Consider the following 23169-nt stretch of genomic DNA (forward strand, 5'->3'; position numbering starts at 1 on the left):
TTAAGCAGCTAAAACGACGTTAGCATGGACGCCAGATTTGATCTTGTCGATGGCTTGACAGAGCAGGTTCCCCACATTCTCGGCAACAGCTTTGAAGAGGTGCTCCGGTGGCTGGCCGCTCAGCAGTGTCTGGTACATGGTGGAGACGAGCGACCCAGAGTTGCTCCTGTGACCGGCGGAGGAGCTGGAGGAGCACATGGCAGATGTTGAAGGCGCTCCTGGCTCGGCGTTGCCATCAGGGAGCACGACCACCCCAGACGGCAGGAGGGAGAAGGAGGTGTGGGTGCCGTTGATGACATCCTGAATGGTTTGGTCATCAATTGGAGCATACGCCAACACCATGCATGAGGCGTCGATGCATGACTCTTGCAGGAACAGCTTGCCGTATGCTCCGTTGGAAGCCTGTGAGAATTGGATGAAAAAATTTGAGGACCATTAGAGGTTTGGGACACAACACAAGAGCACAACTATCTAGCTATCAATCTTTACAATATTTCGATGCTATAGCAACAACAAAATATTAGTATGAAACTAGCAGAGTAGCCAACCGAACTTACAATGGTGCGCAGGAGAGAGACGGAGTTGCCATCGAGTTGTCCAGTGCTAAAAGAGCCCTCCTGGCGAATGGTGGAGGTACGGTTGGCGCCGATGTCCCACTCGGTTCGGCGATCTCCATCACAGAGGTAGTTGAACACGCGCTGCGCCGGTGTCCCGGGGAGCCATACCGTCGTCGTAGCTCTCAGCACGGTAGCACCTGTTGTACCCACGGGGAAGGTCACCACGCGCACATCCACCTCAAACCTCTCGGCGCCTACGCCGCAGCTGCCACGCCGCTCATCGACGCTTGTCCATGGCTGGGTCCCCGGGCCACATATCGCTTCGTAGAACTTGAGTGTCATCCGATGTGCTACCTCCAGGACGCTCTTCCTCCCCTCGGGCGTTATAGGAGCTACTCCACCTTTAGGATCCGTAAATTACATAACCGTTTAGAACTTCGATTCTTATGCTAATTATGTTTTATATATTCTCTACTACTCGGTTGTGAGATGACTCAACTCACCTGATCTGGTGTTCAGGGTGAGAACGGGGTTGGTATGCAGGGAGGCAATGTAGTCGCATCGCCTCTGGAGGGATGCAATCCAGCGGCACGCACCGAGTGCCCAGCCAGAGCGGAAGAGTGGATGGTGCAGCGGGGGGACAGTGGCCTCATCATGCGCCATGTTCACGATCCATGTGACCTATAAAATCAATGGGCGATCAAGTTGCATGTGATCCATATTACAGCAGAATGATATGAACTACTTGTAGTTCGATGCAACTTTGGTGACAGTGCAAAGAATGACAACTATGCTATGGCTATGTATGTAGCAAAATGAAGGCAGTACCATTAGTTTTTAGAAGACAACATTATTTCACTGTGCAAAGAAATGTAGAGCTCAGATAGGAAAGAAAATTAATGTAGCTTATGGTTTGTGTGAATGTGCATAAGCCAAGCGGAGGTGGGAAATGTTACTACTAGCTCCTTTTCACTCTTGACGGGGTTTTATGTGCTTTACACTAGTACCATAATTAATTTGCTAGCCATGTTACTCAATGTTAAAACGATGCACATTGCTAAATTTTGTATAGCGATAGAGTACCTGGCAATGGCCATTGTTCAACTCCTGGATATGGCAACCACTCGGCTGAAGCTTGCAGGCCGTGTATGTTGAAGGCGCGCCGTCCTGGTCACGAATTCCATCAACAGACACATCCACCACAACCCATGTGTTCTCCGCGATCTTCTGGCAACGCCTAATGAAGTTGATCTTGCGAACCGGCACCCGCGGTGACAACACCCTCAGCTCTGCACTCATCTGCATGTGGACTATATATTTAACATGGTACATGACGTATTGAAATCTGAAGCAGTCAGTAGCGCGTTGCTTTGCTTCTCACCAGTTGAACCAGCCCATCTCCGGAATCACCGGGAGTGATGATCTTGCTGGTGGTGGCACTCGCCACAATGCCCGGGAACGTCTGAGACCACCAGTCCTGCAAAAGACCCAACGCGCACACACACACACACACACACAAAATCCTGTATGACTATTTCTCAAACACAGTACAAGCTTTACTCAAATTGGATGGAGGTCGGATACAGGGCTGTACCGCGTTCATGAGGATGCCGACGAGGTCGGTGGCGGTGCACGATATGATGCCAGTCTTCCTAGTGGCCTCCGCACAAAATTCCATCTCGTGGCGCTCATTCGGGAACATCATTTTCATGTACTCCTTGTAGTTGATCACCTCCACCTCGCCACCTTCCGCTAGCGACCACAGCGGCGCACCCAAGCCCGCAAGCACCTTCAGCTCTTCCATAGCACAAGCAACATGTTGAACCACCAAGGTGTTTCCGTTGGTTTCAGGGTTGTCGCGGGCAACGCCCTCGTCGGGAATCATCACTGGATTTGGAGCCGTGAGAGTGAGAGGAGCATGGGTGTCGACGACGGTGTGGTTCATCACTTGTAGCCTTCCACCGGAGACATTCTTAAGGTAGTCGGCGATACGCATGTGCGCGTCCTTGAGCATCACATTCTCGGCGTACAGGCGCTGCCGCTCCGGGGTATCCTCCCCTCTGCATGTGATGCAAAGCCTGTTCTGCAAAGCCGACATGAGTGCTTGTTTTTCAGCTTGGAGCCGGCCGTTCTCTTCCTGAAATTCCTCGGTCTCCTTCTGCTGGGCCTTGCTCTGCATTCATTAGTTTCAGGTACGCCCATGTAAGAAGACTCGAGACTATGTTCGTGATATCTTTGGTGTCACAGAACAAATAGGTACAAAGGCACTAATAATGAAATAGTGCTTTCCTACGGAGGCAACATGACAACAATGTGGTAAATCATGGCAAACTAGTCCGAAATACAAAACTAATATGATGCCACACACATCGATCATGTAATTATTTTTGTCCATAAATGATTGTTGTTACTTGCTTTGTTGAAGGTTGAGGGGGCATGCCAGCTGTGTTGGTGTTCCTCTACTTGTGTTTGTCTCGACAGCAAACCATTTGGTATTTCCAATAGAATGTGAACTATCTTTTTCCAATATGTAACACAATTCTAGATAGCGGAAGGAAGATCAACTGATGTTCAACATCAGTTTTCACAACTACGACCTGAGCTCACAGTTGTACACCTAGGTAATTTATTTTAGTACTCACCTGCAAAAAAATAATTTATTTTAGAACTCAAACAAAATATGTCATGCAATACCTTCGCTCTAGTGGATATATATTTTTTCAAGGTTGTTCCACGTTCGCACCCACGAACGTCATACCCCTAACATAATACTAACCCTTGGTTTGTGTTTCTAGACAATATTTTTTGTGTACCTGAGGATGCTCAAATTTTGTGCCACTTTGTTAGAATGTAATTTGTTATTACAATAATGATCATGGATATATCTAAAGAAATAAAGTTTTACTTGTATTCTAAAAAATGTATATTTATATCATGCCAAAAATAAAAACATAGAAATAATAACCCTATATGATACTTTCTGCTGTTAATAGATCTCCTAACATAGAATGTCTACTTGTTATTTCTCTATACTCCCTCCATAAAGAAATATAAGAGCATTTAATCACTAAAGTAGTGATAAAACGCTTTTATATTTCTTTACATAGGGGTAATTCTGTGTGCTCATAATAGATCTCCTAACACGGCATGACTACTTTTATTAATAAGTATTAAATGTTTACAAGAGAAAAAACTTGGAAACATAAATATATAATTATCTAAATTAATTAAATCTTAGTGAGAACTTTCCTAAATCATAGGACATGGTACGGTTAATTTATTTAATTGTGTTTTATTCGTCTTACATAATTAGATTATATGTTGTGCAATTTGTTATAGTATTATTTTAAAATTATTTCAATTCTCAGTGTTATGAGTAAAGATCCACTACTATTCCCTCCGTCCGGAAATACTCGTCGGAGGAATGGATGTATCTAGATGTATTTTAGTTCTAGATACATTCATTTTTATGCATTTCTCCAACAAGTATTTTCGGACAGAGGGAGTACAAAAACTCTCATCGGTCACTGTAGACAACTCGTAAGAACTCCATCAAAGATGATGACTTGTAATAGTTGGCAGTTACAAACGTTTGCTAATAACCTGCGCAATACTTATGTTGACAGTTATTGACAGACTACCCTACGATTACATCTTTCATAGACGTGGTTTATGGCAGGCCGTCTGGCATGCCTGGTATTACTATTTCAGTTACAAAGTACTCCCTTTGTAAAGAAATATAAGACTTTTTAGATCACTAATAGATCACTACTTTAGTGATCTAAAAAGTCTTACATTTTTTTTTACAGAGGGAGTATATTGTTACTACATATTTACCCAAAGTATGACTCAAGTATTCAAAAAAAAAGTATGACTCCCCGCAAAAAAAAGTGTATGACTCACAAATTCGACGTGAATTTGCGAAAAGAAGACTAGATGTTGCATGCTTGGGTCACCCTACTAGTTCTATTTATTTAGCAAAATAACATTGATTAGCAGTATTTAACAGCACAGCTTTTACAACTTCATATCATGACCATGTAGCGAAATCTCATCTAGTTCACCGTGGAAGAGAATGATGTCTACCTTCCCCGAGTTGCGTCGGTTTTGGAACCAGATCTGGACCTGTGTAGGACTCAGGCCAGTCCTCCTGCTAAGCTCCAGCCGGCGCTTCTCATCTGGATGACGGCCTTCTTGGTAAGCACTGCATGTAGCATCAATGAAAATGAATCAGTATGCACGTACACGTCTACCGTTTTCAAGAAGAAAGATTTGCAAATTATGAATTGTACGCTTCGAGTATTTGGATCTGTGCTACGGTGTGACGGCGCCTGAAATGCCGTGTCCCCGCCCTCTGGTCACCATTGGCCTGCCCACCGCCGTTGCCTTGATCTGCAGCAGCTGCGTTAGTGTTGTTGCCCATGTTGGCGGCGGCTCCAGGCAGGCCATTCACCTCAGCACCAAGGTCAGGCTGGATAACGTGGTTGTCTCCGCCTGAACACCCGAGGACAAGCCAATTGTACAGCTCACTGAACTGTTCCGGCCACTCTCCGTCCATGGTGATCTGTTACAGTAAAACATCATGAGGACACAAACTAATCCTACCAATTATAGAAGTGAGGTATTAAAATGTACTTTATTATGAGCGCAAAGAAATATAAACACATGATAGATAAATGTTCTCTTTGAAACAATTTAAGAATTTTTATTAGTGAGCAGTCAACATATTTAGAATACAGCCCCAGTTCTCACGATAGAGCAAACCCGGTGTAAAATAATTTTGTTAAAGCTGATAAATTTTGTATTAGATCATCTATCACGTAGCGATACCGTTAACTTCGGAAGATCCCCGTGAAGTGACCGTGGTAAGTGACAGAGTAAGAAATAAACAACTATTGCATTCTAATTTGGATCTGAATCTCATGGCGAGCGAAACCATCGGCATTTAAAGCTGGAAGACCGTGCGTAAGTTTGGCAAACATTAATTTATCTCCAAATATACAACTCTTGATGTGGACCAGTATATATATAGGGTATAATTAATAGTGGAGTAAACATAATCCTTCTAGAAAGAAAAGACATGGCACCAGCGTGCACGGCCGTCCCCTGCTCCGGTCTTCTCCGACGACGTCACCGCCCCGCCGCCCCGCATCGACGCCTCTCTCGGGCCCGCAACAGCACCCGCCCGCACACCTACACGCCCCTGCGTCGGCCCTCACTGTCACCTCTCCCTACGCCGGAACCACACGACACTCATCGTCGACCCCCCCCCCCTTCCTATTCATAGCACCACGCTGCCGGCCCGCATCACCGCCTATCACGGGCACCGCAATAGCGCCCGCCTGCCGACCTGCACGCCCCTGCATCGGCCCTCAGTGTCACCTCTCCCTACGCCAGAACCACATGACACTCATCGTCGACTCCCCCCTTTTCCTATTCATAGCACCCCGTTGGCCCGCATCGACGCCTCTCATGAGCACCGCAACAGTGCCCGCCCGCGACCTGCATCGGCCCTCACTGTCACCTCTCTGTACACCAGAACCACAGGGCACTCATCGTTGACTCCCTCCTTTTCCTATTCATAGCACCATGCCGTCACCCTGGCCCACCTCCCTAACCCACCTCGCCATGCTCCTCTTCCCTACCGAGCTCATGTACACTTCATGCCCTCGGTATGTTGTGGGTTTGTGGATGTGCTACCTCCAACATGTTGTGCCCCTCAATCCTTGACGTTTGACACATCGCGAGTCTGATCCACCAGAGATGGTCTTCCCTCACGCAAGGAATGTGTCCAATGGTGTCATAGATAATTTTGTATTTTCCTAGTTGGTGTTCCTAGTTCATATTATTAACATATGTTCATGAATGGGATTCAAAATGATTCTTATGTTTCGTAGCATGCTGCATAGACCCACTTGGTAAATAGCCTTCCCTAAAAGAGGCAAGGTGATCACACATGAAATTCCCTTTTGAAGGATATCCTATTTGACGTTTATGGCATACTTGGCCAAAGCCATCGAGACTATATCCATCACCCGGAAGAACAAAAGTGAAGCCATAGTTTCTTCGGGATAAGCCTGAGATATCTAGTATAGTAGCAGTGGTCAAATTGCTGCATAGCCCCCCCCCCCCCCCCCCTTCATAATACGAATTTGGCAAATCCTCGTTCTAAAGTTAGCGCACCATTGAGGTAAGTAAATATTAGTAGGCACACATGGAACCCATTGCAAGGAAGGAAAGAGCAAGAGCTGGGGCTAAGTGCTCAAGTTACAGTTGTTGACTCGTAATTGTAAGCCAAAGAAGCATTCATGTGCTCATTTCATCAACCCGAACATTGTTGTATCTCCCGCTAGGGACGATGGCGACTCCCGCCCCCAGTCTCTCCACCCTCACCCATGGCGATTCTTAGTGATCTCTAATACGCCGGCGCCCATGGAGGGTCTACTCCACTGGGATTTCTCCCCCGGACTTGAGGTTGAGGCTCGGGTGCGCTTCAAGTCCAAGGTGCACTTCTCTCCTTCCCCTACTGCCAAGGAGTTCTTTCTGATGGTCTCTTTCTCCTCTGCATCGTTTGCACTTATGGAAGTATTTGTGGCTTTGGCTCTTCAATTGTGTATTAGTGGTTTAAGTTTTTATTTCAAGGTGTTCAAACTCAGTGACAGGAGATTTTGTTTTTCGGTGGCCTCAAATCGAGTTGTACACTTTACCTATGGTGTGAAGGATAGGGTTTGGCCTGATTTTCATTTGTCATTTCCATTTGTTCAAACATGATGTCGATTTTCTTTATGATTCTGGTTGACATGCAGATCAAGAGCTCCTTGAGATTGCTTCTCATAATGTTGTGGCAATCAAGTCTGCTTGGCTCAAATCCCAGGTTGTTACACCCATGTAGTCTTCTTTTAGCCAAGACCTAGCTAAGTTTGGTATGACTTGCCGACCGCCGACGATCACCATCGATGTTCAGCAAAATGTGGAAGTTCTTTGTTTTCGCATTTTCTCTAATCCTAAAATTATGGTCAATCAGGGGAAGGATCAAATCAGTTCTGGTTCGTTCAAATTGCCTATTCGGGAAGGTGATATGTCATGATCTTTTTCGTTTACTGGGAAATTTTTAGGGAGACCCTTTGGAATGATATTTCTGAGGATAATTTAAATCATATTGTTGATCTTTGGCAAGCTCGCTTCTCGAATGATGAGATTTTTGACGTGTTGGATCTTTCCTCGATACCAACTTATAATTTTATTATCAATAGGCTGAATAGATGCACGCAGTGCTTTCGTATTAGTCATTTAACTGCTAATCGCCCATGGATGATCTGGCAGGTCTATCTAATTTTGGCTAGTCCATGCGGGTGCGTCACTAAATGCCATGTGCAAGCCTTTGCGTTCACGTTGGGAGACCATTCACATTACTTTGCTCCATCGATGCTCCATTTGTAATGTTTGGTCCATGCTCTAGGGCATGTCCAGCTACCCTTCTATGCATTTTTTGTGGCTTTCTGAGTCATCTGGGCTGCTAGTGCTCAGATTATTCCGCTCGTTTGTTTTGGAGGGCCAAATCATCCCACTCTAGAGATACCCCTTCTATTTTTCTAGTGTAGTTAAAATATGGTAATCATGCTAGAAATGCAATAAGTCCAGACGTTCATGGAGCCATCACGCATGGCAAGTTTGGTTGGTGAAACAGAAGATCCCGCGGAACCCGGACATGGCAACTTCCCATAGATCTTGGCCTCTTGACCTTCTGCTGACAAATTCTATCAAACCCACCAGTACCACCCAGCCAAACTAATCTAATATGTTCTTCCTCCCCGCGATGGAGAGCTCCCAATCTACAACAAAATCCTAGTCACTGGCGACAAACATCTTTGGCTGTCCACTGCTATGGCCAACTTCCATATTCGTCCCTTTGAGTTTGCCCGATGGGATCTCACTTTGAGTGCGACCCTGATTACAGATTTCAAAGGCACGTCATGGTGGTCGAAGACCTACCACTCAACTATAATAGGTATGCTCTGGTCACCGTCATAATCCTAGTGTCAGATCACTAGAGAAGTTTCTGGTTGGCAGAGGTATGTCGGATTATTAGGATTGATTTTGAACTAGCCATTCTTGATGATTTTTTCCATCCTCTTGGTATTGGTTGCATTTGCTCTTGCGGATGTTAACATCCGAGATGATCTGATTGGAGAAGTTCATCGTCCGTCGACGGAAGATTCCTCCTTCTCTTTGATTCCGATGACGAGGATCTGAATATGTGCTCACCTGCTTTTGAATATGAGGCATGGGTTATCCTCTTAGCTTCACCGTTTGATTATCAGACAGAGAACTATGTAAATATAGTTGTATCAAAATTTTGGAAATTGCTTCTGTGGTTGCACCCAGGGCAGAATAATGCGAGGGTACTGGTCAAGGTTCATCTAAAGGACGTGGCCACTGTACCACATAGTATGCTAGTCATCCATGTGGGTATGCTACCAGGTTTGAAAAGATCTTGGCCAGTGCCGGTGTATGTGCTGAATGGTAGACACATGTTGCCTTAGTTAGTGAGTAATGAAGATACCCATCCACTGCTCAACGCTTCCCCTCATGTGCATGATTCGTTGTATTATACTCTCATGCAGCAAGCTCGTATTGATGATTTAGAGACTCAATGGATTGAGAATGAAGCCCTATGGAATGCTGGCACTCCAATACAGAATGAAATATAGGAAAATAGTTGGGGCATTTGGCATGTGGTGACACCTCCTTACTCTGGATTCAGCTTTTGCACATACTTTCAATATGATGGGCCTTCTCTCATGGATGGTATTCATCTGGAACATGATGTGCAGGATAATCTGTCAGATGTTTGGTTTGAATATGCTTATGTTGAAGCTTCTATATAAGACTTTATCAGTAGCACTCACAATGCCTAGTTTCAATTGTTTTCGTGTAGGAGGTGCAGATGCAACACCGATTTGCTAGTCTGATCGGTTGTTGTTGGGTTTGATGGGCCAGATGTTCAACAATTTATACCCCTCGATTGATGGCTCTCCCAGTTAGAGATGATGTGTTCCCTCCTCTTAACCCTTTTGTGGTGATAAGATCTCAATTGGAGTGTCTTTGCTCTGCCATTATTCAGAATGTCAGTCCCTTGGTGCAACAGTTCGATTTCCGCTTCTACAGTATCTTGTGTGAAGGTGTTACAATTAGAAGTAGTACTCTTCTTTATGGGTCTAACGCCAATTTTGATTTGGCATATTCAAATAACTTTGGGCCCCTAGATGTGCAAACTTTGAGCCTAGTTTTATCTACAACCCAATTTATCACTTGGAGGGAGCTACTGGGCCTCTACAGCCTTCAGAGCATGTAACAAGTCGCAGTTCAAATAATGGTGTAACACCCGGATATTAAGCTACAGTAATCCTCTGCTAATGATGCCACATCATCAGTGTTACTATTCCTAATCTCGCTTGGTTCAATATCGGTTCAAAATTCAAATTTAAAATAAAGTGAGAAATAAAAGTTTTTAAAATGTCAAAACTAAAATGTGCAAACTGTGACAAATAATTCATAAATATTATTGGTGAAGAAACCAAATTTTATAAAATGTTTAAGTGCTCAATAATAATTCAAACAGTGGCATTCACAATTAATAAAATGCCTTTTCTTATTTATAAAATATCGAACTATTTTATTTGGGACTAGAATTTTTGTGGCAGAGGGTTAAACTAAACAATAATATAGGTGTTGGCCTCATATTTTTAATAAACTAAGATAATGTGAAAATTAAATAAACAAATAAAATATAAAGTTTTAAAAAGAAAAAGAAAAATAGAGCCCTCCCCTCCCCCGGGCCTAGTAGCCCAGTTAGCTTCCAACGGCCAGCCCACCCGATCTCGCTGTCCCCATCCTTGCTACAGCAGTGGGGGGAATCGTGGCGCCCATCCGGCCACCGGCCAGCGCCGCCCCCTACTTAAGCCCTCGCCCCCACCGAACCCTAACCCCCTCCCCTCCCTCGCGCCCCCTATCCGCTCTCCCTCGTCGACAACGCCGTGCTCGTGGACGCCGAGGCCACCGCGCTCGTCCCCATCGCCATCTCCCATCGCCTCGCCTCTCCGACCACTTCCTCGATGGCTCCACCGAGCCTCGATGCCCTCGTGCCCTGCAAGCGCACATGAGGACCCCCCTTCATCTCTCTCATCCGTCTGCCATTGGTCACCCCACCCGATTCACGCCGTCGACGCGCTACGGCATCGTCCCGCTCCGGTGCCGCCCGCGCAGCCCTGCTGCTGTCCCTCATCGCGCCCGGGTCGCGTGCTCACCGCGCTGACCGCGCCCGGCCCGCCTTCCCCCGACGCTCACCGCAAGCGCCTACACCAGCTGCTCCTCCTCGCGAGAGCTCTCATCTCCGTGCGCACGTCGTGTAGGCTCAAGCGCGCCCACTCCCTCCCTTGATCCCGGCCAGCCCTGCCCCGCCACTACTCCCAGCCGCCCTTACGCTTGCCCTGCTCGCCTGGCCGCCATCCGCCGCCCGCCCTTGCCCGCTGTTGTGCCGCTCTTCCCCGTCCCCGCCTCCATGCCTGCACTGCGCGCTCCTCCTGGTAAGCCCCGCCGCTGCATTTGCTGCTGCGCGGCTGCTGCCGCAGCCGCCTGCTGACGCCGATTGCCATGCCCGCTGCACTAGCCAGCTGATACGTCTCCAATGTATCTACTTTTCCAAACTCTTTTGCCCTTGTTTTGGACTCTGATTTGCATGATTTGGATGGAACTAGCCCAAACTGATGTTGTTTTGAGCAGAATTGCCATGGTGTTATTTTTGTGCAGAAATAAAAGTTGTCGGAATGACCTAAAACTTCATGGAGACACTTTTTAGAATTAATAAAAAAATATTGGCGAAAGAATCAACTGAAGGGGGCCCACACCTTGGCCACGAGGGTGGGGGGCGCACCCTACCCCCCTGGGCATGCCCTCCTACCTCGTGCCCCCCCTGGACCTCCACCAACCTAAACTCCAACTCCATATATTCATGTTCAGGGAGAAAAAAATCGGAGAGAAGGATTCATCGTGTTTTATGATACGGAGCCTTCGCCAAGCCATGTTCTTCCTTGGGAGGGCAGATCTGGAGTTAGTTCGGGGCTCCGGAGAGGGGAATCCGTCACCATCATCATCATCAACCGTCCTCCACCACCAATTTGATGATGATCACCGTCGTGCATGAGTAATCCCATCGTGGGCTTGCTGGATGGTGATGGGTTGGATGAGTTTTACCATATAATCGAGTTAGTTTTGTTAGGGTTTGATCCCTAGTATCCATTATGTTCTAAGATTGATGTTGCTATGACTTTGCCATGCTTAATGCTTGTCACTACGACCTGAGTGCCATGATTTCAGATCTGAACGTATTATGTTTTCAAGAATATATGAGTGTTCTTGATCCTATCTTGCAAGTTATAGTTACCTCCTACGTGTTATGATCTGGCAACCCCGGAGTGACAATAGTCGGCCCACTTCCTGGTGATGATCATAGTTTGAGGAGTTCATGTATTCACTAAGTGCTAATGCTTTGGTCCGGTTCTCTATTAAAAGGAGGCCTTAATTTCCCTTAGTTTCCATTAGGACCCCGCTGCCATGGGAGGGTTGGACAAAATATGTCATGCAACTTCTTTTCCATAAGCACGTATGACTATATTCGGAATACATGCCTACATTATATTGATGAACTGGAGCTAGTTCTGTGTCACCCTATGTTATAACTGTTGCATGATGAATGCCATCCTACATAATTATCCATCATTGATCTATTGCCTATGAGCTCATTTCATATTGATCTTTGCTAAGTTACTTTTCCATTGCCACCGTTACGATTGATACAAAACTACTACTGTTACTTTTGCCACTGTTACCGTTACTTCCATACTACTTTGCTACTAAATACTTTGTTGCAGATATTAAGTCTTTCAGGTGTGGTTGAATTTACAACTCAGCTGCTAATACTTGAGAATATCCTTTGGCTCCCCTTGTGTCGAAACAATAAATTTGGGTTGAATACTCTACCCTCGAAAAGCGTTGCGATCCCCTATACTTGTGGGTTATCAAGACCTTTTTCTGGCGCCGTTGCCGAGGAGCATAGCTCTATTCTCTGAGTCACTTCGGATTTTTATCTGTTGATCATTATGAGGAATCTGAAAGATAACAAAACCAAGATCTATTCCTCAACTACGAGGGGAGGTAAGGAACTGCCATGTAGCACTGTGATGACCCACAAGTATATGGGGTCAATTATAGCATTTTCGATAAGTAAGAGTGTCAAACCCAATGAGGAGCAGAAGGAAATGACAAGTGGTTTTCAGCAAGGTATTGTCTGCAAGTGCTAAAATTGTAAGTAGCGGAGTAGTTTGATAGCAAGATAATTTGTAACGAGCAAGTAACAAAAGTAGTAACAAAAGTGCAGCAAGGTAGCCCAATCCTTTTGAGGCAAAGGACATGCCAAAACGGTTTCTTATGATAAGCAAAGTGTTCTTGAGGGTACACGGGAATTTCATCTAGTCACTTTCATCATGTTGGCTTAATTCGTGTTCGGTACTTTGATAATTTGATATGTGGGTGGACCGGTGCTTAGGTGTTGTTCTTACTTGAACAAACCTCCTACTTATGATTAACCCTCTCGCAAGCATCCACAACTATGAGAAAAGTATTAAGAATAAATTCTAACCATAGCATTAAACTTTTTGATCCAATCGGTCCCTTACGGAATAGCGCATAAACTGGGGTTTAAGCTTCTGTCACTCTCGCAACCCACCATCTAATAACTACTCCACAATGCATTTCCTTAGGCCCAAATATGGTGAAGTGTCATGTAGTCGACGTTCACATGACACCACTAAAAGGATGGCAACATACATATCATCAAAATATCAAACACATATCAAGTTCACATAATTACTTGCAACATGATTTCTCACGTGACCTCAAGAACGAAAGTAACTACTCACAAATGATAAACAAGCTCAAGACCAGAGGGGTATTAAATAGCATAATGGATTTGAACATACAATCTTCCACCAAATAAACCATATAGTAATTAACTACAAGATGTAATCAACACTACTAGTCACCCACAAGCACCAATCTATAGTTTTGATACAAAGATTGAATACAAGAGATGAACTAGGGTTTGAGAGGAGTTGGTGCTGTGAAGATGTTGATGAAGATTGTCAGGACCCCGACTCGATGTCACATCGATCTAGCCGGTAACACCTCATATCACTTTGCGGCCTCACGCACGGTATCCCCACGGGTGTCGCCTTACCTTTGCCCGGGACCGTTTGCGCCTTTTGGCTCACGTATATGATAGTGTCGCTAGCATCCATATGATAAAGAGCCCGGGCTGACATGACTAGTCGTAAACCCAAAGCGGCACAGACTTACAGGGACAGGCATCCATGACCCAGCGTCGAACGTGTCGGTCATCAGCGAGTGAATCCAGGCTGTAGCACTGGGCTAGCAGGACTCCGGTGAACCGGGCTGTAGCGGGCTAACAGGACTCCGGTATTCATCGCGTGACATTTCCCCGAAGGGACAGACACAGGAACGAAGAAGGACACATGCCGGCCAGCCTAAGTGTTCCGGAGCAGTAGCAAGCTACCATGGCTCGGTGGAAACACTAGGAGACATTTCCCGGTAAGAGAGGCTACTAAAGATAAACAACTAGATAGTCAGATCCCACACATACCAAGCATTTCAATAACATACACACAATATGCTCGATATGTGCAATACAACATGGCATCACAAAATGACTCTACGACTCAAGTATTATTCAATAGGCTCCGAGGAGCAAGATAATACAACAGGGGTCTCACGACCCAACAATCAGAGCATACAAGTCAAAGCACAAGCGGAAGCTATCATGTCTGAGTACAGACATCTATAAATGAAAAGGGCTAAGAAGCCTGACTATCTACCAAATCCTGCCGAGGCACAAGATCGTAGCTGAGGTAACAAGCTAAACGTCGAAGACCACGCGGCAATACTAGTGAGACTGAAGTCTCTCTGCAAAAACATAAAATAGGCAAACGTGAGTACAAATGTACCCAGCAAGACTTACATCAGAACTATCTACATATGCATCATTATCAACAAAGGGGATGGTGGAGTTTAACTGCAGCAAGCCAGCTTTGACTCGGTGGCTATCCTGAACTACGACTGCAATGTAACTCTTTGAAGTGGCGCACACGAGTCCACATATTCACCATATCAATACACCACTATGGATCCACTCCCGTCTCCCTACGAGAATGCCATCCATAGCACTCACGCTTATCTTGCGTATTTTAGAGTATCCACTTTCACTTGTCTATGAACTGATATAAGCAACCCAGAGGTCCTTTTCCGTGGACACGGCTATTCGAATAGATGATGTTAACCCTGCAGGGGTGTACTTCTTCACACACGCTCTCACCACTTACCGCCGTTTACACGACATGTACTCGGCAACCTTCAAGCGGAAGCCCAACGTGGGTGTCGGCCACGACCTACCTAATCACCTAAGTCTCTAGTCCAGGTTTATCGCCTATTCGGGTTCCATCCATGAGGAGATCCGGCCGGAGTTTCTCTCACAGCCCCAAACGATGTGTACAGGGTTCCGTGACACCAAACGGGCGCCCGGTTTACCCGGCCACGTGCCTACCGCATCACAGCCCACCCCTACGGTCAGCGCTGTCCACGGCCTCCAGCATACTACAAACACCAGAAACTACTTGCAACTCCTGGACAGAGGACAAGGGTGATTAAGAAGCCGAGAGGGTCCATTGGTTTCGGGCCCAATGCGTGGTAGTAGCTGAATCATGGATCACAAACACAGAACTCAGTTCCTGAGGACGGCTGCAATGAGACAACCCACCATGTACTCCTACATGGCCTCTCACCGCTACCTTTACCAAAACGTGTTCACACACTTAGCTCACACACAGTAGGACATGTTCACACACCTCTGATTCATCCCTGATGAATCAGACCTGACTCAACTCTAAGCAGTAGCAGGCATGACAAACAAACATGAATGAGTAGGCACAACAGGGCTCAAACAACTCCTACTCATGCTAGTGGGTTTCATCTATTTACTGTGGCAATGACAGGTCATGCAAAGGATAAAGGGGTTCAGCTACCGCAGCAAGTAACAAATGAATCGTTGTTGTCCTAATGCAGTAAAAGAGAGCAGGAGCGAGAGAGTAGGATTGTATCGGAATGAACAAGGGGGTTTTGCTTGCCTGGCACTTTTGAAGATAACATTGAGTCTTCATCAGTGTCAACAATCACATCATCGGTATCACGTCTATCGGGAGGGGACAAATACCGGCAAATACAGAAAAGACACGATCAATGCAATGCACAATATGATGCATGCTATGACATGGCAATATGAATGTGTTTTGGGCTAATGCACCTAAAACCAGATTAAATGAAGTTGGTTTGAATCCAAGATTCAAATTCAAACTCCATATGGGGTTATTTAAATGTCATTCACTTCATTTGTCCTAAACAGTAGTGATAAGTTGTTCTAACATGCATGAAAATGGTACAGATGGATTCCTTGAATTTTTCTGATAATTTTTCATATATAATTTATTAAATTTGGAGTTACGGTTAATTTTCTATGATTTATTGAAGTTTTAGTTATTTTCTGGAATTTCCTGAATAATAATAAGTCCAGAAATGAATTACTGCGTCAGCATGACTTCACAGTGATGTCAGCAAGTCAACGGCGTTGTCCAGGTCAAATCTGACCTATGGGACCCACATGTCAGCTGCACAGTGATTTAACAGAGTTTAATTAACTTAATTAAATGGTTAGCCGGGTTAATTAAAGGGTAGGGCCCACCTGTGAGTGAGTCAGTGGGTTAGCTAAAATTTAATTAGCATCTAAACTAAATTAGCAGGGCCCCGGGCCCACATGTAAATGACCCAGGGGGGGTCAAACCCCTGGTCAACAGGGCCTAACACGCCGGCGGTTCGTCGCCGGTGGCAACAGGCGCGGCGGAGGGCTCGGGTTCGCTCCTCCGGCGTCCAAATGGACGGAGGAGAGCGGCTACGGGGAGCTGGAGCTCACCCGCGCCCGTTTCAGCAAGCAGCAGCAGCTAGGGCGGCCGGAGCTCGGGCGTGCTCGGGTTCGGCGTTACACGGCACGGCGAGGTCAGCTGAGGGTCTCTACGGATTACTGGGGTCGTCAGGAGCACTCGAAGGCAACGAGCGCAGGTGGAGGACCCCGGGAGCACGAAGCTCACCGGCCATGGCGGACGGCGGCTTCGGGTGCTTGTGGGGCAGCGGCTACAGGGTGCGCGGGAGAGAGAGAGGTGAGGGGAAACGACGGCAAGCTCACGGGGATGCAGCAGGGTGGCTCAGTGGGCTCGGAGACGCACCGGAGCCGACGAATTTGACGAAGATGGCCGGCGGGTCCGAGGTAGAAGACGACGGCGATGGCGGCGATGCAAGGCTTCCGGAGGGCTGTGGATCGGTGGGGAGGAAGAGGGGGTCGAGGCGGAGCTCGCAAGCACGCTGGATGGGCGAGGGAGGGCTGGTGGCCATGGGTACGGCGACGAAGACGGCGAGCTCCGCTCGGTGGTGTGCGCGGGAGGGAGACAGAGGAGGGAACAGGGTCCAGGGAAGAGAGGGGAGGTGCAGGGGGCGAGGGGGAGTGCGTGGCGCCCTCGGGTGCCTCCAACGGCGAGCAGGTAAGTAGGAGGTGGCCGGAGCGTGCGCGCGCGCGTCGGGCACACGCCCTCCTGCCTACTGGCAGGAGGTTGAAGACGGTGGCGACCGGGGTGGGCTGGGCCGCACAGTGCTGGACCAGCACAGGAGCTGGGCCGGCTCTGGTGGGCTGCACGGTGAGGCCAGGTAAGCTCTGTTCTTTTTATTTTTTTCTGTTCTGTTTCCCTTTTTATTTTATTTTGCCACTGTTTTCAAATTCAAAATAATTTCATACAGTGCCAAAACATTCTGAAATATTTTATGTTACCTCTCTGGACTATTCCAAAAGTACATAAAACATTTCAAAGCATTTGAAAATATATTCATTGTATATTATGAATATATCCCCAAATTCAAATAGATTATTGATTTAAATTCAGAGACCAAATAATTCCTTAAAAATATTCCAGAATTTTGGTTTGATATATAACTCTTGCCAAAATTCACAAAACTATTTTTAGGGCATTTTGGATTCACAGAATGCAATTTAAAGGGTGCTTGCCCTTCTTTTAATTAGGGTTTTGAGGCTTCTGAATTCCTCAGTTCAAATTTCATTTGAATTTAAACATGATGCAGCAACCAAGCTAGTCCAAGGCCAGGGTAAAGCTAGGGATGTGACAACTCACCCCCACTAAACAAGAATCTCGTCTCGAGATTCAAGCGTAGGGTAAGGTGAAGGGGGAACACAACTAGTACAATCTTCACGATCCAGGTTGCATTTCATAGGAACGTTGATTCGATCACCATCTTTGTCTTGTCGTCTTGCTCTGAGAAATCCTGCCAACATGACCTGGAGGGAAAGAGACTCTAGAAGGGTCGATCTTCTCGAAGATCGAACAACTCACGGAATGAGACATAGCAACATCTCTTGAGCTGGGAGACGAAGCACAGATTTGAAGAAATGGAGTGGAACAGATGACGAAGGTTCACTAGGTAGACAACGATTCCACGCTTAAGAAGGTGGTAAATGATTGCCAACGTAGCGAAGAGTTGAGTTGCCATGATACCACGACGAAACATCCTGGAGGAAGGTGATCGTAGAGTATTACCTTAAGTGGCAAAAAGAATTACTTTTGATTCAGAGATCATTGAAACTCTTCATACCAGCATAAGGCAATTCACAACGATCGTTTGGAGGGGGTCTGTAGAATGGCATACTCGGACTTGGATGATGTGGATTACCTTGTTGAAGACAACGTAATGGATGAATTTGCTTATCCCCGGAGGTGGAAGAGACCCATGGTAGAATGGCACATTGGCGGTGCAAGCTGGGAACAAAATGCAAATGCTGGGAATGATTCTGGTAACTGGGGAAGAACCCAACAATAAAGAGTGAATTCACTGTTGGAGTGGTTATAGCATAACCGAAGGGACTAGGAGCAATCCCGGTTAGTGCCGGCGATAACACCTAACGCTTGTGCGTGCTCTCAAGAACTTGAGCAATTCCATAATCATCAAGGTTTTACCAACATCCGTGTCAAGGGTCCGATAACACAACTTACTACCATGATGAATGGTGATGGAGGATGCAGATGCAAAGGAAGATAACACCTTCTCAGATTTCACCTTAGCGAGCCAAGGAACAACATCTGGACGATCGACCGAGAGACATTTAGCACTCCGCTTCTAATGTTCTCCTTGATGTGCTAGCGTAACCATTCATAGATATGGTTTGATATCTAGAACATCAAGTAAAAGGTCGGACTTCGGAAACACAATAATCATAAGGCACAACTAGGAAGTAAATCCTACGAAGTCCTTATGGGAAGGTGGCCAATTTCATCAAATAAGATACTATAATAATAGGTCTACCGGATGGGTGTGTTGGCCACGACATCCACCTTACCGGTTATCGAGAGACCAATATTATAGTTCTTGGAAATGTTCCAACCATCATATCTGCCTGAGATTCAGATCTGGTTGGTGTCAGGATATTCCAGACTTATCGAGTCTAGAAAGAAAAATGAAAGTTTGCAACACAAATCGACGAGATGACGTTGCGGGATACTCGGGAGATGAACTACGATAGCAAGCTCCAAAACATGAGCTGGTTCTGCTACAAACATGTGAACACGTTGTCCAAGACAAGCATGACCACAAAGTAGTCTTATAATAAAACACTACCGAGTTCAGGAAGGGGAACCATCATTAATGACATCGAAGTCTCCACGCGTGGAAGTCCAAAGAGTTCACCTTGGACAGACTCCTTTATCTTTGAACAACTCAATCAGTGGCTTGGTGTGCTAGGATATACATATAGCATGGAGGTTGCAAATCTCCAGACCACAGAATACTTCGCACGTATGCATGACTGATTTGGAATGATTCCAAGAAAACAACATTGACTTTCTCGAATCCACGGCGGCAACTTGCATCAGATGCACATGAATTAAAGGAAGTCACTACCTTCATCCAAACATATGCTTCATGAGCTAGCATGAACAAATGCTTTCAAAAATTTCCAACACTAGCTTAATGTTCAACAAAATTATGGAGGAGATAAGGATGTTGTCAATGGGCTCAACAAAATTCATCTAGGTTTCCTTTTAAAAGGAATTCCATAGTTAAGTGAACACGGTGATAGCATTGGTCAGACCAAAGATATAATGGTGTATGCTCGAGGAATCAACCACGAGTAAGACAACATTAGGAATATCGTTGGTTCTGATTTGATTTGACGATAGCCCACACTCAAATCAAAGGATTGATAAGACAATAGATCCAGCAACTGATCACAGGGACCAATCGATGAAGATATCATCTTTCTTCAACACACACTACACAAGAATATCCCTTTGGAATGAACTAAGTCAGGCAAGCTTTTATCTTCCAACTCTCCAAGTCGTTGTCTAACTTAACCAACTAGCTCAGGGATATCTAACACAGATTCTTGGAGAAGGATGGTTCACAAAAAACCAACTTGATCACGAGCTCAACATAGCGGTCAGGTGACAACCTGGTAATACTTCTGAGAAGATATTCAGAGAATCACGAGCCACCGGTATGTTACTAAGCTCGAGAACAATCTTGCTTTTCAGGGCAAGACGATATGATCAATAGAGCAAGAATTTGAAATAATCCTAACTCATCGATCGAGGAGTGAACCAGGAGAATGGACTAGGTAGCACGATCAATCTTAGAATGATGATTCAATAACCAACACACTAAGAATAAAATTATTGTCCTTTAACTACCCAGCAACGAGGTTGCTAGGCGTATTGATTTCACACATCACAATTCATTTGTCGGTATTCCGGTTGCATCAACACGAAGACCGAGGAATGACTAATGACGGCAAGAAGTATCACTGTACCAGGAGTTCATAGGATGGGGTGCAATTCCTATAACAATCCCGATTTAAAGATGGTAATACTCCAAGGTAGAACAGAACGAAAGCTGGATTAGCAATTTGATCTGCGGAGCACAACTTCTCTGACCCAATCCTGGATATGGAAGAGGTACTGGAGTTTGTTTCTCCTAGTCATTCTGCGATGGAATGGCTTGACGGACCACAAGAGTAATAGGCATCGATAAACGAACGCACGCATACTCTTGACTATCAATTGATAGACGAGGGTCAGAATGCAACTAAAGAGAGACAACTCAAAGGAACTTATGATTTTCTGAGTTGTGGATGCATGGTTTAGCATGTCGAACGAATTCCACATGTTTCTTCCGGATAACCCATGTAGAAAAATAGAACTGGCAGAGTTACAATGTAGAATCGAGAACCCATCGAGAGCACTCTGATTGTGATCTTTCGATCAGCGAGGAACATCTGCCATAAGCGGTTCATAGTATTTGGAAGAAAGGAATACCACGGACCTCGAGGACTAATGCAAGGTTTACTAATATCCTGAAGGAACTAGCATCACTATCAACATGATTTAAGTAGAGTGAATCTCGGGTTCAAAAACCCAGGAATAGAATACCTACTACTAAGTAGCATCACGGGATGCTTTCGAGAATGATGGCCAGAATCATCACACTGGGAACACAAATCATGGCTAAATTACTAGATGATCCCCTAAGACACCTAGGGTCATAGTAATAACTCCAACATAAAGGTCGAGGCAGTAAAGTACCTCAACTCACTGATTAGTGTGGTTAATCTGGCCCATGGGAACATCAGAAACAGAAGGAATTTTGCAAATGCTTCAGACTATTCAGAAACGTGGGGTGACTCGGACATCATAACGGTTGTAAATGCTCAGAAAAGATTTGAGACAATCACAAAAATGGTGGCATAACCACTCAGAAGCACAATATCAAGGTTCCGAGATCAACAGTTAACATACGGAAGTAGTAGGAACTGAACTGAGACTTAAATCCAACAATCTTATAAGTCTACTGATTAGTAACACGTGATCCTAATAGAAAGAAGAGATAGCCTAGTTCTTAATCCCCGCAGGAAAGATAAGATGACTCAGATCAGAAGGGCATGAGGTAAAGGAGTAAAAAGAGCCTTACGTTCCATCCCACAATCAATTCCCTTATATAACTAAAGAATTTCTAGACTCAACTTCGACCAGTTTGGCTTGGTAAACCTACAGGCAGTCAAGCTCTGATACCAACGCTGCCAGGACCCCGACTCGATGTCACATCGATCTAGCCGGTAACACCTCATATCACTTTGCGGCCTCACGCACGGTATCCCCACGTGTGTCGCCTTACCTTTGCCCGGGACTGTTTGCGCCTTTTGGCTCACGTATATGATAGTGTCGCTAGCATCCATATGATAAAGAGCCCGGGCTGACATGACTAGTCGTAAACCCAAAGCGGCACAGACTTACAGGGACAGGCATCCATGACCCAGCGTCGAACGTGTCGGTCATCAGCGAGTGAATCCAGGCTGTAGCACTGGGCTAGCAGGACTCCGGTGAACCGGGCTGTAGCGGGCTAACAGGACTCCGGTATTCATCGCGTGACATTTCCCCGAAGGGACAGACACAGGAACGAAGAAGGACACATGCCGGCCAGCCTAAGTGTTCCGGAGCAGTAGCAAGCTACCATGGCTCGGTGGAAACACTAGGAGACATTTCCCGGTAAGAGAGGCTACTAAAGATAAACAACTAGATAGTCAGATCCCACACATACCAAGCATTTCAATAACATACACACAATATGCTCGATATGTGCAATACAACATGGCATCACAAAATGACTCTACGACTCAAGTATTATTCAATAGGCTCCGAGGAGCGAGATAATACAACAGGGGTCTCACGACCCAACAATCAGAGCATACAAGTCAAAGCACAAGCGGAAGCTATCATGTCTGAGTACAGACATCTATAAATGAAAAGGGCTGAGAAGCCTGACTATCTACCAAATCCTGCCGAGGCACAAGATCGTAGCTGAGGTAACAAGCTAAACGTCGAAGACCACGCGGCAATACTAGTGAGACTGAAGTCTCTCTGCAAAAACATAAAATAGGCAAACGTGAGTACAAATGTACCCAGCAAGACTTACATCAGAACTATCTACATATGCATCATTATCAACAAAGGGGATGGTGGAGTTTAACTGCAGCAAGCCAGCTTTGACTCGGTGGCTATCCTGAACTACGACTGCAATGTAACTCTTTGAAGTGGCGCACACGAGTCCACATATTCACCATATCAATACACCACTATGGATCCACTCCCGTCTCCCTACGAGAATGCCATCCATAGCACTCACGCTTATCTTGCGTATTTTAGAGTATCCACTTTCACTTGTCTATGAACTGATATAAGCAACCCAGAGGTCCTTTTCCGTGGACACGGCTATTCGAATAGATGATGTTAACCCTGCAGGGGTGTACTTCTTCACACACGCTCTCACCACTTACCGCCGTTTACACGACATGTACTCGGCAACCTTCAAGCGGAAGCCCAAC

General features: G+C 45.7%; 1 protein-coding gene across 1 annotated transcript; it reads right to left on the reverse strand.

The window, feature by feature from the left end:
• On the reverse strand, positions 1–5115 carry LOC123116697 (homeobox-leucine zipper protein ROC6). The gene is made up of 9 exons (XM_044537622.1): positions 4935–5115; positions 4644–4750; positions 3252–3317; positions 2152–2730; positions 1939–2034; positions 1641–1856; positions 1061–1238; positions 558–958; positions 1–402 (listed from the first exon to the last, which is right to left on the reverse strand). The coding sequence occupies exons 1-9, from the start codon at positions 5113–5115 to the stop codon at positions 1–3; spliced, it is 2226 nt and encodes a 741-aa protein (XP_044393557.1).
• Between the last annotated feature and the right edge of the window lie 18054 nt (positions 5116–23169).

Source organism: Triticum aestivum, chromosome 5B (genome assembly GCF_018294505.1).
Source record: "Triticum aestivum cultivar Chinese Spring chromosome 5B, IWGSC CS RefSeq v2.1, whole genome shotgun sequence".
Classification (NCBI taxonomy): domain Eukaryota; kingdom Viridiplantae; phylum Streptophyta; class Magnoliopsida; order Poales; family Poaceae; genus Triticum; species Triticum aestivum.

Bases quoted from the DNA above. Each gene is read 5' to 3' on its own strand.
- LOC123116697 (XM_044537622.1), bottom strand. From the start codon at position 5,115: ATGGACGGAGAGTGGCCGGAACAGTTCAGTGAGCTGTACAATTGGCTT. The intron at 2,731-3,251 runs GTATTGCATGAC...TAATGAATGCAG, and splicing joins ATATATCCACTAGAGCGAAG to AGCAAGGCCCAGCAGAAGGA. The intron at 1,239-1,640 runs GTACTCTATCGC...TTGATTTTATAG, and splicing joins TGAACAATGGCCATTGCCAG to GTCACATGGATCGTGAACAT.